At 45.7% G+C, this 17953-nt stretch overlaps 1 protein-coding gene across 1 annotated transcript; it reads left to right on the top strand.

The window, feature by feature from the left end:
* The first annotated feature begins 4866 nt into the window (after positions 1-4866).
* On the top strand, positions 4867-12234 carry cunh19orf67 (chromosome unknown C19orf67 homolog). The gene is made up of 7 exons (XM_076277964.1): positions 4867-4968; positions 7136-7281; positions 7805-7949; positions 8658-8758; positions 9796-10008; positions 11200-11313; positions 12111-12234. Exons 1-7 carry the CDS (start codon positions 4867-4869, stop codon positions 12232-12234), a joined length of 945 nt encoding a protein of 314 aa, XP_076134079.1.
* The last annotated feature ends 5719 nt before the right edge of the window (positions 12235-17953 follow it).

Raw genomic sequence — 17953 nt, 5'->3', positions numbered from 1 at the left:
ATAATTGCGCATGACATTAATTAATCCGCACACGAGTTTTATGTATTTTTATACCGTGTATTCTCCGTGTAAATTCATGAACCGAACCGTGACGCCCATACCGTTTCGGTTCAATACGAATACATGAACCGTTACACCCCTAACACACACACACACACACACACACACACACACTCACTCCCCAGGCTCTCTTGTCTGACCTTCCAGAGGAAGTGTGACACAGTAGAATTCAGATTCCTATTGGACTTGTTTTCATTCCACTTCCTGTGTGTGTGTACGCATGTGTGTGTGTGTGTCAGTTTGACAACCTTGACAACTCATTTCAATTGGATCGCTAAAACTCAGCACTTTGATGTGTGTGCGTAAGCATTTGTGTATGCGTGCGTGTGTTTGCGCGTCGGTTGGACACCACTTCGGTGTTGGTTGGACACCACTTTGGTGTGTGTGTGTGTGTGTGTGTGTGTGTGTGTGTGTGTGTGTGTGTGTGTGTGTGTGTGTGCGCATGTGTGTGTGTGTGTGTGTGTGTGTGTGTGCATGTATGTGCATGTGTGTGTATGTATGTGTATGTGTGTGTGTGTGTGTGTGTGTGTGTTTATGTGTGCGTGCGCATTTGTGCATGTGTCAGTTGGATCGCAGTAATTCAGCACTTCGGTGTGAATTGGATTCCCTCATGTTTACAAAGCGTCTCAAAAGCACAAACTACAACTTGTGGTTGGCGCGGTCATTCCAAGCTGTCACCGCTAGCACCTACCGTCTCCTTGGCAACACAAGTTCACATGCTGACTGAGACTTTCTTTTTAGTTTAGGGAACTGTAAATAATCGCAATCGCTCTCTCGTGCTCTCTCTCTCACACACTCACTCACACACACTCACACACACACACACTCACTCACTCACTCACTCACTTACTCACTCACTCACTCACTCACTCACTCACTCACTCACACTCACACACACACACTCACTCACTCACACACACACTCACTCACACACACTCACTCACACACACACTCTCACACACACACACACACACACACATCATCTTGTCGGGTTTGGTCTGCTCATTTTCACATACACACACCATCTCTTTTGAGTTAGAAAAAAAAAAAACTCTCTCACCATATATTTGAGTTCTCAAATGACTCATGTCACTGGCAGATACCATCTCTCTCCCTCAAATTCAAAAACGCTTTATTGGCATGGCAATTCATGAAGAAAGTATACAGTATCTACAACTCATCTCTCTCTCTCTCTCCTGAACATCACCGCATGCAGTTGTGTCAACCTCACCACTCTCTCTCCTGAACACCACCGCATGCAGTTGTGTCAACCTCACCACTCTCTCTCCTGAACACCACCGCATGCAGTTGTGTCAACCTCACCACTCTCTCTCCTGAACATCACCGCATGCAGTTGTGTCAACCTCACCTCACCACTCTCTCTCCTGAACGTCACCGCATGCAGTTGTGTCAACCTCACCTCACCACTCTCTCTCCTGAACATCACCGCATGCAGTTGTGTCAACCTCGACACTCTCTCCTGAACGTCACCGCATGCAGTTGTGTCAACCTCGACACTCTCTCTCCTGAACATCACCGCATGCAGTTGTCAACCTCACCACTCTCTCTCCTGAACGTCACCGCATGCAGTTGTGTCAACCTCACCACTCTCTCTCCTGAACGTCACCGCATGCAGTTGTGTCAACCTCGACACTCTCTCTCCTGAACGCCACTACATGGCACCACCACCTGCATACAGGATCTACAACTCTTTCTCTCTCTCTCTCTGGATGTTTTTAGGGGGGTGGTGGGGGAGAATCAAGTCTGAATAAGCCTGAATGTCTGAATGGTTGATGAGCTTACTTGCAGTATGGGGGTGGGGGGGTTGCTGTGTGAGGATGGGCAGGTTGTTTTCAACATATGGAGCTCTGTGATGTTTTTTGTTTTTTTTAACTTGTAGGTGTTTTTAACAATGTTTTTTTTTTATTGTGTAGTGGTTAAACAACTGATATTGTTTCAATAAAGGAGTGTTAAGCCTCTCTCTTACTACATGGCACCACCACCTGCTTTCAACATCTCATCATCGCTGAGTGACCAAGAAATCACCATGGGCAATGACACATCGTTTCTGCATATGTAACGTCAAGGTGGACAACTTCCCGGTCTACCCAATGACATTAAAACAGGCAGTTGCATTGAATGCAAAAAGAACTAAGTCAGCTGCTTTTCCTTGAAAACATTTTTTCACAGAATCGTATTCCATCGCACGGACCGCCATGCTGGTACGGCCGTCGGTGCTGTCACGGTAAACATCAATATTAGTGGTTGACACAAGGCGCGGTGCGAGCGGGCGCACATCTACCCCGAGCCGGTGACCTGCCTCGGTGTGCATCCCAAACATGCGCCACTATTGTGCCTGCGGTTACACAAGCCTGGCTCTGGCGACTGACTACACAAAAAAAACAACCGACATTTTGTGCAGCAAAAGCAATGGCTTTCTGTCTCCACAGGCTTATAACCCAGGGAAGTCACTAAAACCCCGTCCCCACATATGATGCAAAAGGGAGATCAAATTGCCCGACCAAAACACGTGGAGTGCTGAGAGGGGCCACCTGTAGCGTAAACCGCTAGCTAACATTGCTGTTGAATGGGCGTGTGTAGTCGGTTCCCTTCCCAAAGTAGCGACGGGATAGAAACATTGTAGCTTGCATCGCAAGCTATATCCATAGAACACGTCACCGTTCCATTTGGCAGGAAATTGGATGTAAAGATGTGTTGTTTTCACTTACTTGGATGTAATCGATCGCCGTGTCGGGTTTCGTCGTCATTGTTTGACTCTTTTCGGGAGCTCTGAAGTTGGCGTGAGTCGGGTGGTCTTGAGAGAGCTGGCTACAGTCGTTGGTCCGCCGGGCGCATGGGTGTGTGTCCACAAACAAGGACAGAGACCCGCGACTCCCAACCTCGAGTTCGCCAAATAATTCTCTAAGTTATTCCTGTGCTGTCAAATCAACTCACCTACCGTCAAACTAGCAAGCCAGAAAAAAACTGTCACTCACACGGGTGCCTCAAACAGTTAATTAAACAGCTGTTGTTCACAGACTCTCACACTAAAAACGAGGTTACTGTTAGCTAGCCTGTAACACCAACGTTACGCGATGTCAGTTTGTTAGCTACCCTTGGCTAAGAACACAGCCTTGCCTGACCAGAGGGATTTTCACTGTAGCGTTGACAAACTAGCGTAATTCCCTCCTTACTATTGTCCGACTGAGTTGTTTCTCCTTTCCGACCGTTTATCTAAAACAGCTTGGACTGTTGTAAAGCACACCTAATATAAGAAAGAAAACCAAATCTGTGTGCTCTCAATACTGCAATAGCTTCAAACAACTAACGTTTTGGTTAATGCTAGTTACTCATACGAGATCTCCCAACGGCGTTGCAAATGCCGCCAGTTCCTGCATGATCTACGGACATCGCTAACTTCGTGGCAGCCGGAGAGCTAGCTAACTTAGCGAACCCAGCTAACCGGGAAACCGCAAACAAGGCGCTGTCCTTTTCCCAGGCGTAACGTTAAGCACATCCTCCTCGGCAGACCGTAGAGTCAAACAGAAGAAACCAGACCCAGTGTTCAAAACAATAGTGTTACTCCGTTAGCGTTCGGGCCAGGAAATTGGCTTGAGTGCATGTCTATGCTTAAAGTCCGTTAGTATTCATCCGCAGGTGCAAATGTGTCCGTTGAATTTAAGTCAAACAAATGGAGGGGTCAGTGAGGATGGCTCGCTCCAGCGGGAGGACACTTTTCTGCCTGTGGCTCACGCGACGTTCAGGGAGGGGAGAGGAGGGCGGGCGCGTACCGGGTGGGTCACGTGACTGCATTGTGTTGCGCTCGGGCTTTGTTCAACACCGTGCAGGCAGGCAATGCCAACTGTTGATTAGACTATTTACCCAGAGCAATTTAACACCCCCGGCCCTCAGACCTACTTAGACAGACAGGACTGTCACACACAAATACGCACACAGACAGACACACACACACACACAGACACAACATGTGAAAACAATGAAAATCACAATCCCAACTCCCAAGGTGTGTGCGTTCTGGAAGATGTAGGCCAATAGTTACGGCCAATAGTTACATGACAGTTATAACGGATTCTCCAAAAAGAGCCCAGCTTAGAAATAAAGTGTGACAGCACGTCACACAGCCATGTGTGTGTCAGTGTGTAACTCTGTGTGTGGTGTAAGTCACGTAGGCCTGTATGATATAAGCATAAAACATCCCTGTATGATCATCAAACAACTCAATCAAGCAGACTTTGCATAATTTAAGGTTATTATTTGAAGCAGCATATACAGTAACTAACATATACAGTTATAATAGGCTCCCCTGTCATACTACGAGTTTAACTTCTCAGTAGGGTACCTAATGACACCACTATGCAGCGCTTGACCCACTGTGCGCAACCTGCGCAAAGTTGAGATTCAGTGACTTTAGCTGGATCTCGAACATGTCATCATGACATACAGTTGGTTAATTGACAGCATGAAAATTGTGCAGTTGAGGATTAAGTATGGCCTATATTTAAATGAAGAAAATCCCATAGATTTCCTAGGCGACTGCGTACTAATATAATGCCGATCGTGTACAAATCAGAGGGCTATACTCCGGTGAAGACAGACAGCTAACTATCTGACAACATTTTGTAATTCCTGCTGGCAAGTTTAGCAGAACTGCAATGTTGCTAGCTGGCTAGCAGCTGCTGCATGTGACACACGTGAACCTGATGTTATTGATCCAGTGTAAGTGGATTGATTCAAAAGGCTTTTTTTGGGCGCGATTTTACTAGTATTACGAAATGTCTGATGACAATGCAACACAAGATCTCCCGGATCAGCCTACTGCTGAAGAGGTCAGTCTTGAGGCAACAGAGGACAGAGATGATGGCGATCCGGACTCAATGCAGCCCACTGGTGAGTAGCTGCTAGCAGCCAAGGTGAACTCATACACAGTAAAACAGTAACTTTCTGCTTCAGCCTACTAAACCGGATGTAGACGTATATAATGTGTTTTAGTTGCCTCACTATAGATATAATATGGTATAGAATTTAGCTATATATTATGCACAGTGGTTAAATTGGCTTTTGTAAGGAGGGGGAGCCCTTATTTACGGTGAATGGTCATCATTCAAAATCGCGTCGTAAAATGACAATGTGTTTTTACACCAAATGGGCTCTTTTTCCAGTATTAATGTAAGGTAGGGCTACTATTGTCTCATATGTGGGAGGGGGGGTTTGGGGGTCCTCCCCCAGAACATTTTTAATTTCTTTGATGTGATTTCCTGTAATCTGGTGCATTTTGGGGTTGGCCAATACTAAATTTAATCAGATTCATAGCCTACATCCTGATTTGTTGATATTGAGGCAATGATTCCATGCAAAGGCTTAGGCTTCAGGGCCCCCTGACCCCTTGGGGCCTGGGCCCAGTAGGCCCGTGCAGTAATCCATCCCTGGCCTACTTTATTGTTATTTTTACCTTTAATGCTTTGCCTCTCTTTAGGGTTTTTCTACTAAATGCATAGTTCTATAGCCTACTTCAAAATGACCGATTCTGCACACTTCTGGGTTTACATCTTCAATCTCTACCGCCCCTCAAAACATCTTCCAGGGTCCATTTCATCGTTTCATCGTTATAGATCAGGGGTGTCACTAGGCATAAACTGCACTGGGACACAAGCCCCCCTAGGGGGGTCCGGGGGCATGCTCCCCCGTAAGAAATTTTTGTATATTTTAACGTTTAAATGCATCAATCTAGTGCACTTTCAAAAGAAATTCAGAGGTTAGACTTAATAATTACATAATATTATATAAAATTATTATAAAATATAGGCCTATGGATGGAAATATTTGTGCTGTAGTAGTATTTTGCGGTTCAGAGTTTTAACCGTGTACACACAGATTAGTTATGATACTGCAATAAGTTCACAACCACAAAGCATATTTTCTGAGTTTCTTTTTAGAAATGGTCAAAAATAGTGTACATTTCAGCACTCCATGAAATTATGCAGTAGCCTGTAGCAGAACAACCTGTGTTGGCTTAAGCTATTCATATTGGTCATTGAGTTATATTGGTCATTGTAATGGTCATCTATACATGCTATATCTGGGCTACCCATATCTGGGAAAGTAGATGTGATAATTCTTAATGTGTTATGACAGCCTTTATATCAAGAACAAAAACATTTGCGTCTCATGATTTTTTTCCTCATATTTTTGCATTCATGGCATTAGGAAACATTATATTATATTAGTATATTATATTATATTATATTATATTAGGCTATATTATAGCATCTGGCAATATAACAACCATGATGGTGGGATACTCTGGCTAAGCAATTTACAGAAATGTTTCTACTGACATACTGTAGGCTAAATAGTTTAGATGAGAATACATTATAATTTTGGCCCAAAGTTGGAGACCATGTAGAAATGTGTTGCAATTTAAAATAGGCTACTCGGGAACCGCGTTGTAGCCTACAGATGTATGCGTTATCGTATTCGGCAAGGTCTGCTGTTTATTGTGATATACGGTTCGCCTTGTGTTGAGTTTAGAGTTTGTGCAGACGTGTGCAGAATGCAAATATGATTAGGTCTACATTTTATACAAGTTCAATGTTAGGTTTCTCGCGAACCATTTATCACAGCCACTTGGCGTTAATATCATTGGACAGCTTAGATTCCGCTCGTTCACGTGATATCTGTATGATATCTGTGTGACGAGTACACTGCGAGAAATTAAACCTGAACTTGAGATTTTACTGGGCCACGGAAGTTCAATATTAGGCTAGTCTTGCTAATTATTCAGTCTCATATGCCATGTATTTGGCAGGAGATGAAAAATAATTCTAGTGGAATAACAAGGTTGGTGCTGAAGGAGACGGAGCTGAGCTCCGGCAGGGTGTGTTGTGGACCTGAGGAGGCGGAGCTGCGCTCCGGTGCGCTCCGGCCCAATTTAACCTCTGATTATGCATGACATTATTATACATTATGTAGCCTCGGGAAAACAGTTATCAATAGTTAGGAGACCTCTTTTTCAGAATCAGATCACGTTGCGTTGGCGCACTCTGTCGGCGAGCAGCGGTGCTGCACGGAGTCGGCCGAGTGCCACTCCGTCTCTCCGCCACAAGACGTGCACGTTATGGACGAGAAACTGCGTCCCATACAGGCTCATCTGGAGTACCTGTTGAACAAGGCCGACGAGTACCAGGCCCATCTCATACAGAGGTGCTGTGTGTGAATGTCTGTGTGTGAATGTGTGTGTGTGTGTGTGTGTGTGTGTGTGTGTGTGTGTGTGTGTGTGTGTTGATTGCTGTGTATGATTGTATGTGTGAGTGTGTGTGTGAGAGTGTGTACCGACTATCCTCATTTGCATTATATTTGTGTGTGTGTGTGTGTGTGTGTGTACCAGGCCCACCTCGTACACAGGTGTAGAGTGTCATAGACATGTGCAGTGGGTCTAGTACACAGGTGCAGTAAACTCATCTCACACACAGGGGCAATCTCATACACACTACACGTGCAGTGTGTGTGTGTGGGAGTGTTTGTGTGTGTGTGAGAGAGAGAGAGAGAGAGAGAGAGAGAGAGAGAGAGTGAGTATGTGTGTGTGTGTGTGTGTGTGTGTGTGCGTGAGAACACAATTGTCTCTAGGTTAAGGATTCCTTCAGTAATAAATTGTGTGTGTGTGTGTGTGTGTGTGTGTGTGTGTGTGTGTGTGTGTGTGTGTGTGTGTGTGTGTGTGTGTGTGTAGGCGTGATCGTCTCCAGATTGAGGGTTTGTGTCGAGTGGTTCCCACCTTTCTGAAGAGCTGCCGTCCGTTCTTCAGCTACCTGGAGCACACAGCCAGGAGCTGCCTGCCCCACAGACCCCTGCTACCAGTTTACATACGCACACAGGTAACACACACACACACACACACACACACACACACACACACACACACAGCCAGGAACTTCTCACACACTCACACACACTTCAAATACAGTTCCTCTCTAGTTGTTATCGCTTCTTCCACACACACACACACACTCTCCATCACACACACACACACACACACACACACTCACACACTTCAAATACAGTTCCTCTCTAGTTGTTATCGCTTCTTCCTGGTGTGTCTCCTCCCTTCCTGTGGTTCCTTTGAATGTACACATTCTACTGTGTGTGTGTGTGTGTGTGTGTGTGTGTGTGTGTGATGGAGAGTGTGTGTGTGTGTATGAGTGTGATGGAGAGTGTGTGTGTGTGTGTGTGTGTGTGTGTGTGTGTGATTGTATGTGTGACTGTGTATGAGTGTGATTGTGTGTGTGTGTGTGTGTGTAAGAGTGTGTATGAGTGTGATTGTGTGTGTGTGTGTGTGTGTGTGTGTGTGTGAGAGAGTGTGTACAGTCTATCCTCCTCCCTTTGCAGTATATGTGTGTGTGTGTGTGTGTGGGTGTGTGTGTGTGTGTGTGTGTGTGTGTGTGATTGTGTGTGTGACTGTGTATGAGTGTGATTGTGTGTGTGTGTGTGAGAGTGTGTACAGTCTATCCTACTCCCTTTGCATTATATTTGTGTGTGTGTGTGTGGGTGTGGGTGTGTGCGCGTGCATGTGTGTGTGTGTGTAGTTGCTGCATTTCTCTCAACAGCTGTGCAGTCGTCTGGAGGAACTGATTCTGACGTACGCATCATACAACTTCCTGACTCTGGAAGAGACCAATCCCCTCAGGTGTGTGTTGATCACAGAATCCATATGTTTACACGCAGGTATATGTAGTCAACCATTTTGATTTATGTACCTATACACACGCACACACGCACACACACACATACACACACAGATGCAGAACTGAAATTAATAAACAAACTTGGGGGGGAAAAAACAAAACAGATGCAGAACTTTTAAGCCCTAATCTCAGAGACTTTCTAATGAGGAGACATGTGATGGCGCTCAAAAAATCCTCCATAGTAATAAGGGGTTAGTTTATAACGTGTCTACACATATCCCACCCCTTCCACAGCAAAACGTCGGCATGTGAATACATTGAGCCACTCACGTGGTGTGATGTAAATACATTGAGCCAATCATGTGGTGTGATGTAAATACATTGAGACAATCATGTGGTGTGTTGTGAATACATTGAGCCAATCATGTGGTGTGTTGTGAATACATTGAGCCAATCACGTGGTGTGTTGTGAATACATTGAGCCAATCACGTGGTGTGTTGTGAATACATTGAGCCAATCATGTGTTGTGTTGTAAATACATTGAGCCAATCATGTGGTGTGTTGTGAAGACATCGTGCCAATCAATCATGTGTTGTGATCTCGCCGCTGGAGCAAGATTGGTGTCGTGAAGCCTTGCGCACGTGCACATGCATTCCTGCCAAAATAGATGCCCGATAAGTGCCCAAAAAGCGTTGTAGTATGGCTGCCGAGTGGAGGGACTTGCTTAAAAGGACTTTGCTAATCTTCTCTTTTCTGAAACCTCATTTCAACTTGTATTCTGAGGGTTTGATTGTTAGAATGATCTCTCTCTCTCTCTCTATCTATCTATCTCTCTCATTCTCTGTCACTTTCTCACTTCTTCATCGGCCACTGTCAGGTGCACCACATCAAGCTCATCTCTCTCTCTCTCTTTCTCTCTCTCTCTCTCTCTTTCTCTCTCTCTCAGTATCTCTCACTTCTTCATCGGTCACTGTCAGGTGAACCACATCAAGCTGATCTCTCTCTCCCTCTCTCTCTCTCTCTCTCTCTCTGTCTCAGTATCTCCCACTTCTTCATCGGGCACTGTCAGGTGAACCACATCAAGCTGTCCATCTTCCGCTACTGTCGCCCCGCCCCCTTCCAGCAACTCCCCGCCTGCCGCCTCTACAAGCTCATGCGCTGGAACGTGGAGCGGCTCACGGAGCGAGGGATAGAGGTCCAGGACGGAGGAGGAGGAGCAGGAGGGAGAGAGAGGAAGAACAACAGCACAGAGTAGTGAGTCTGGAGAGAGAGAGAGGAGAGAGAGAGAGAGAGGAGAGAGAGAACAACAGCACAGAGTAGTGAGTCTGGAGAGATAGAAAGAGAGAGAGAGAGAGAGAGAGAGGGGAGGATTAAGTTTCCTTTATTATCAGTCAAGGTAGAGAGAGATGGATAGAGGGAGAGAGAGAGAGAGGGAGGGAGGGAGGAGAGATGGAGAGAGAGCAGGAGGGATGTAGAGGGGGAGAGAGAGGGAGGGAGGCAGGAGAGATGGAGAGAGAGCAGGAGGGATGTAGAGGGGGAGAGAGAGGGAGGGAGGCAGGAGAGATGGAGAGAGAGCAGGAGGGATGGAGAGGGGGGGAGAGAGGGAGGGAGGCAGGAGAGATGGAGAGAGAGCAGGAGGGATGGAGAGGGGGGGAGAGAGGGAGGGAGGGATGACAGGCAGACAGAGGGTGAACACTGTTTTTATATGCTACTAATTCTATTTATTTTTATTGTATGATATCGTTAAGTACTGAAGTACTGCAGCTCTTTAGAGCCCATGTGTCCTGTACACGTAAGGGTTGTCTCAGGTGTTCAGCAAGTCTAGCACACCTGTGCACACAGGTATCTGATGATAACATCTGGCCAATGGCAGTCCTCCATGCAGATCATGTGACCTGTTTCCACCAATCACAATCTAGTACACCTGTAAACACAGGTATCTGATGGTAGCATCTGGCCAATGGCAGTCCTCCATGCAGATCATGTGGCCTGTTTCCACCAATCACAATCTAGTACACCTGTAAACACAGGTATCTGATGGTAGCATCTGGCCAATGACAGTCCTCCATGCAGATCATGTGGCCTGTTTCCACCAATCACAATCTAGCAAACACAGGTATTTGATGATGAGATGGGTCCCTTTTAAAAGTCGATATAAACAGACAGTCCAAAACATCAGCTTCCACCCAATGAAGGAGAAGTTGAAAGCATCTGGCCAATGGCAGTCCTCCATGCAGATCATGTGGCCAGTCCACCAATCACAATCTCCCATTTCCCCAGCTACTTCCTGTGCTATGAGGAGATAAGGAGAGAGGAGGACGGGTCAGGAGAGGAGGAGGAGAGTCTGAGCGAGGGAGAGAGAGGAGAGGAGAGGAGGAGGAGTCTGAACGAGGGAGAGAGAGGAGAGGAGAGGAGGAGGAGTCTGAACGAGGGAGAGAGAGGAGAGGAGGAGGAGGAGGGAGAGCGAAGGGAGAGAAGGTCGGAGGTGAAGATGTGGTCTATTGGGCAATGGGTCCAGACGTACCCCAACCCAGAGACCGACGACATCTACGAGTGGTGAGAGCGCGCACACACACACACACACACTAACCCACAGACCTAGGACATCTACGAGGGGGGAGAGCGTACACACACACACACACACACACACACACACACTAACCCACAGACCTAGGACATCTACGAGGGGGGAGAGCGTACACACACACACACACACACACACTAACCCACAGACCTAGGACATCTACGAGGGGGGAGAGCGTGCACACACACACACACTAACCCACAGACCTAGGACATCTACGAGGGGGGAGAGCGTGCACACACACACACACACACACACTAACCCACAGACCTAGGACATCTACGAGGGGGGAGAGCGTGCACACACACACACACACACACACTAACCCACAGACCTAGGACATCTACGAGGGGGGAGAGCGTGCACACACACAGACGGACGGCATCTATGAGTGCACTTACTGACGATACATCTAGGCAGAGCACACACATGCACTTAAGTTGTGTTTATATCTGTGTAGGACATAACACTGTGTGTGTGTGTGTGTGCGTGCATGTGTGTGTGTACATGTGTATGTGTGTGTGTGCGTGTGTGTGTACATGCGTGTGTGTACATGTGTGTGTGTGTGCGTGTGTGTGTGCGTATGTGTGTACATGTGTGTATGTGCGTGTGTGTGTGCATGCGTGTGTGTGTGTACATGTGTGTGTGTGCGTATGTGCGTACATGTGTGTGTGTACATGTGTGTGTGTGCGTGTGTGTGTGTGCATGTGTGTGTGTGTGTATGTGTCTGGATACGTGTGTGCCTGTACGTGTGCGTGTGTGTGTGTAGGATCCCGTGCGGCATTCCTCGGGCGCACTACCAGCAGCTGTTCCACCTGGGGCTCACGGAGCCGTCCACCTGCAGCGCCACCGACTGCCTGCTGGGGGCGCTTCTGTCTTACGACAGCCAATGAGAACACAGCGCCACTGCTCACACAACCAATGGGAACACAGCATGACAACTAGAACAGCCAATCAGAGCACAGCGTCATGGCGACAACCACCAATGGCTAATAAGACTCATATGGCTGTTAAGGTGTGTTAAGGATGTGGTTAGGCATGTTAAAGATACGTTTAAATGTGTTAAAAATGTGTTGAGGATGTGTTTAGGCATGTTAAAGATACATTTAAATGTGTTGAGGGTGTGTTTAAGCATGTTAAAGATAAGTTTAAATGTGTTAAAAATGTGTTAAAAATGTGTTGAGGATGTGTTTAAGCATGTTAAAGATAAGTTTAAATGTGTTAAAAATGTGTTGAGGATGTGTTTAAGCATGTTAAAGATAAATTTAAATGTGTTAAAAATGTGTTGAGGATGTGTTTAAGCATGTTAAAGATACGTTTAAATGCGTTGAGGATGTGTATGGGCATGATAAAGATACGTTTAGGTATGTTAAGGATGTGTTTGTGGTCCAGGGGACACACACTCTGTTCTTGAGTGGTGTCTGTTGTTGAGTGCCGTGGGGGGGCTCAGTTCACACAGGGAAGTAGGCCAGAGAGAGCAGACCGCCCCAGGGAACCTGCTGCTGGGATTGGAGCAGAATCCTGCAGGGAGTTCTGATTCCACAGTTCCATTGTTCCGTCTCAGGGAAATCTAGAACAGTGGAGTTATTAGGTGTTCCGTAACCCAAGAGGGCCACACATGAGCTAGTTTCTTGTTCACACTTTATGCTCATAAGCTGCTCTCGTTTCATTGTTAAGCTTTTGTTGCGCCTGTTGTGCAGGCGTACACAGTCTGTATCAATCAAGCAGGTTCTTTTTTACTACACCATGCCGTAGTATTCCTTAGATATTTTAATATATGTATATACACACACACACATACATACATATACACTTCTCAGTGGGACCAGTCCATTGATTGATGAATGATTTGAAGTTGTGTGTCCATGTCAAAGTGCTGGTTTCATTGTAATCGTGTGTGTGTGTGTGTTTGTTCCATTGATTAATGGATGTTTGGATGTAGTTGAGTTCACATTAAAGCACTGGTTTTATGGTGATCTTTGGTGTGGTGTTGATATGTGGGTTGTGCACGGGTTCACTACTACAACTGAATAAATGGGTTTCCCCTCAGAAGTGCTGAATGTTAGAAAGCTCATGTGTGATGTTAACCAGAGAACACACCAGAATTTTCTGTGCCCGTTTACCAAAACTCTTCGCACATCATTGAGCCGTAAACTGTGACTCAAAATAATAAATGTACTTAAAATGTCTTGCGTTACAAACCACCACCAAGTAGACAGAAGTTTTTAAAAAAAGAAATCATTTTTTATTTGGAATAGACAGTCTGGAAAATGAAAAATGAACACAAATCGTTACAACTTCAGTTTGCTAACAGATTTCATGATGCACTCCAACTTAAACACACACACTAGGTTCAGATATGGTGTGTGTGTGTGTGTGTGTGTGTGTGGAGAAGGGAACCCTGTCCGTGTCGCGGAGAGCAGGAGTCTGATCGTGACTAACCCCCTGTTCAGGGCAAGAAGCACAAGACGCGGGTGAGGGTCATTTCAAGGTGGGGGCTAAATTCAACAGCGTGAAAAATACAACAGTGTGTCCATCATCATCATCATAATCATCATCTTTAAAAACATGTCACATGAGTAACACACACACATCTCTTATTAGGGCCACCCCACAGAACCACAGCTAGGACCCGGCCCAACACAAACACCGGCCACATCAGAACCACATCTGGGCCAGACTCCAAGCCTGTTAGCTCCTCCCTAAAACCCACATTGCCATCCCCCCGACTAGACAGGATGAGGACTCAACAATATCAACAATTCATAACTTTACAATTTAAGATTTTTTTTCAGCTGTTCATCCGTCCCATACTTGCAGGGTTCGGGTCATTTTAGTTTGCCGCCAAAAGCGCCGGTCAACAGCACACACACACACACACACACAGACAGAGACCACTGGTGTAACTGAGTCAAACCATCTTGAGTGTGTGAGTGTGTATATCTCTGAATAACACACTCATTAACACGGTCAGGTTCAAACGAACACAAAGCCACCATCCAGGCAGAAGAACCATTACAGCACCCCCCCCCCACACACACACACACACACACACACACACACACACAATCCCTTGAACCCTTACAGGCCACCAACAGGTTGCTCAGGATCTCAAGAACCATTACAGGCTTTACTCACACACACACACACACACACAGAACATAGAACACACCTCAAAGACAACATAAACAAGTTAAAGTCTGAGGCTCCTGGTTGCTTGGCGATAACAGTGCATCACAAAAATACCCTTACAACTAAAACAGCTGTAAACTACATTGACTGTAGTCGTCTAAACCACCTGGTGGAACACACACACGCACGCACACATCCACCCCCCCCACACACACACACACTCACACCTTTACAGTAGTCGTCTAAACCACCTGCTGGAACACACACGCACGCACCCACACACACACACGCACGCATCATTCCCATCCCCAGTGGTCCCTAGAGCCCAGGTCCTGTGTGTGTGTGTGTGTGTGTGTGTGTGTGTGTGTGTGTATCAGGGCCTATATGGGCGATGGGATGTTTATGTCAATCATATCTACAGTGTAGATTTACATCAGAGTCAAACAACCGCATTTCTGAAGACTGCATCAGGAGCTCCCCAGGAAGCCTTCAGAAATGCGGTTTAACCTCCATATGGTCATATTTCTCTAACTCCTTCAGAAATGCTCTCGAAGCTCAATATGGTCATATTCCTCCAACCCCTTCAGAAATGCCCTCGAAGCTCGATATGGTTATATTTCTCTATATCCTTCATAGATTCCGTATTAGTTATCACAGTGACTAATCCCTTCATATCTAAATTAATAAATCACAGTGTGTTGGTGACCAGTGCAAGACCTCTGCCTAGATATCAACCAAGTGACCATCTGGACACCCAATCCCAGTCACAGAACAAAACAAACACACAAAAACAAAACAAAACAAAAACAAACAAAACAAAACACACACAAAAACAAACAAAACAAAACAAACAAAACAAAACAACAAAGACACAATGACCTGAACTTGATCGATTAGCAAATCACACATTAATAGGCCACATGGTTCCAACATACACTTTATGTACACCAGCACACACACACACACACACTTACTTATGTAAACCAATACACACACGCTTACCAGCAGATATAAGTAACAACACAGTGCTTTCTTCACGATTTGCATACACCTCGACTGGGGGGAGGGGCATATATATATATCCATCTCATGTTGTGCAGATCAGTCTGTGCTTGTTTAACAATGTGACCATGTTTGCATAAGAAGGGTCCATTTCTTCATGGGACTTGGTCCTTGTTTAGGCTCCAACCAAAGAAGTGTGAAGTCCTGGTGGGGCACGGCCTTTTTAGGGCCCGAGCACTGGAGGGTGTGACAACCCTCTTGTTTGTTGTCCTTTTTTTGTTTTAGTGACTGAACCCTTCCAGGACAAGACGCCTAAATTGGGAGCCTGACTCACCTCTTCAAGACACTTACGAGAAAAACAAAGTGAAAGCGAAACACTCAGCACAGGAAACAGAGTCACGTCTGCAAGGGAAACAGAATCATGACATCACAATGCCCTTTAGAATCCTCCTATCAAAACATTCCATTTTTCCCCCCCATTGAGAAAGGCTTAATTCATCTCCAGCAATCCAACAAAACTCTCTACCATGACCGGCATTGGCCCTTTCCCTTTCTTATGAAAACAGCAGTACCTAAAGCAGAAATACCAATACTGAACAGATCTCCATCTGGGTCAGTGCATTTAATTACAATCCCAATCATAAAGACCACTAACAATACACCTCTCAAACACCTTCTGATAATATAAAAGTCATAAGGTTCACAAAACACTACAGTTCACAGTGACTTGGGAAGAAAAAGAAAGAGAGAGAACAAAAAAAGGGAAATCCTTCCAAAACATTCTTCAGAATGCCACAGTGTAGGCCTACACTAGATTTAAAATCCTGACCAAGACAAGAACACAACATCAAAATAATAATAATAATAATAATAATAATAATAATAAAAGAAATCACTACAAAATATTCCACATACACATCTAAAAGTCCAAAACTGACATTTATTTAAACCACTAGGGCCCAACCGAACCTAATTAGTCTTCCGGTAGAGATGAAGTCCTTTCTACTTCCACCAGGGGGAGAAAGTGTGCAGCTGAAATGTCAGCATGTCACTACGCTACACTACAACCTTCAGATCAGCCTACCAGAAACTCACTCCGCGTGTCTTATGCCAGTGTCATAATAAAAATGTACAAAATGCCACATAAGAATCAATAAATAAAATCATAACAGTACAGAAATTAACCAAAAAACAAAAACAAATGGTAATCACATAAATAACTGGAAAAATGGCTATAGATGAGGCTGATTGAGTTCCAACATCACCTCTTAGTCTGACACCGATGTGCTCGCACTTTACCCAAAACATCGACTTCCGATCATTCCCCCCCCCCCCCCCCCACCCCCATCGTCTGGGTGTCCGATGGTTACAGCACACCGGCTACACACCTGCCTGAGTCCAGATGCTCCCTACTGCCCTTCAACAGGCAGCTGTCCGACGAGTGACCTTTGCTCAGGGTTGTTCGTTCTCGTTCGCTAGAGTCCAGACACAGATGATGACCTTGAGAGGAGACGCAGGACCAGGGCTCAAGGTCAGAGTGGGCCGACGGGGGTCAAACCGTCCACTCTACAGCAGTGTGGACAACAGAGGCAGTGATGTAGCTGTGTGTGTGTGTGTGTGTGTGTCTGTGTGTGTGTGTCTGTGTGTGTGTGTCTGTGTGTGTGTGTGTGTCTGTGTGTGTGTGTGTGTCTGTGTGTGTGTGTGTGTCTGTGTGTGTGTGTGTGTCTGTGTGTGTGTGTGTGTCTGTCTGTGTGTGTGTGTCTGTGTGTGTGTGTGTGTCTGTGTGTGTGTGTGTGTGTCTGTGTGTGTGTGTGTGTCTGTGTGTGTGTGTGTGTCTGTGTGTGTGTGTGTGTCTGTGTGTGTGTGTGTGTGTCTGTGTCTCTGTGTGTGTGTGTGTGTCTGTGTGTGTGTGTCTGTGTGTGTGCATGTGTGTCTGTGTGTGTGTGTCTGTGTGTGTGTGTCTGTGTGTGTGTGTCTGTGTGTGTGTGTCTGTGTGTGTGTGTCTGGTCCAGGCTCCACTGGTGCCTGTCTATGCTGGTGCGCCATTTGGTAGATTATTGCGGCTATTCTGGTCAGCAAACAGCTATATGGTCATGTTGTCTTATTGCATTTGTGTGTGTGTGCGTGCGTGTCTTAGCACCAGCCTGTGTATTCTGGCAGTGTTGTGGTCAGATTATTGTAGGGGGTGTTATTGCTTTTCATCGGGGGGGTCGTCCAGATAGAACTGTGTGTGTGTGTGTGTGTGTGTTTGTGCCTGCATCTGAATGTTGGGGTTACTCAGTGTGTATGCAGAACCTGTCAGACCTGCGCACCAGTGTGTGAAAGAGTGTATACGTATGTGTGTGTGGATACGTGTGTGTGTGTGTGTGTGTGTGTGTGTGGATGTGGTTTAATCCGTTTGATCATTCAAAACATTTGATTCCTAATGAAAATTTACTTGTAATGTGGAATTGAATAAAGTATCAATTCAATAAGTAA

Source organism: Alosa pseudoharengus, unplaced genomic scaffold, assembly GCF_046254945.1.
Source record: "Alosa pseudoharengus isolate Yale_2024_CS ecotype anadromous, Long Island Sound unplaced genomic scaffold, YU_APseudo_1.1 YU_APseudo_1.1_scf_1, whole genome shotgun sequence".
Lineage (NCBI taxonomy): Eukaryota > Metazoa > Chordata > Actinopteri > Clupeiformes > Clupeidae > Alosa > Alosa pseudoharengus.
This window is presented reverse-complemented; position numbering and strand designations above follow the sequence as displayed.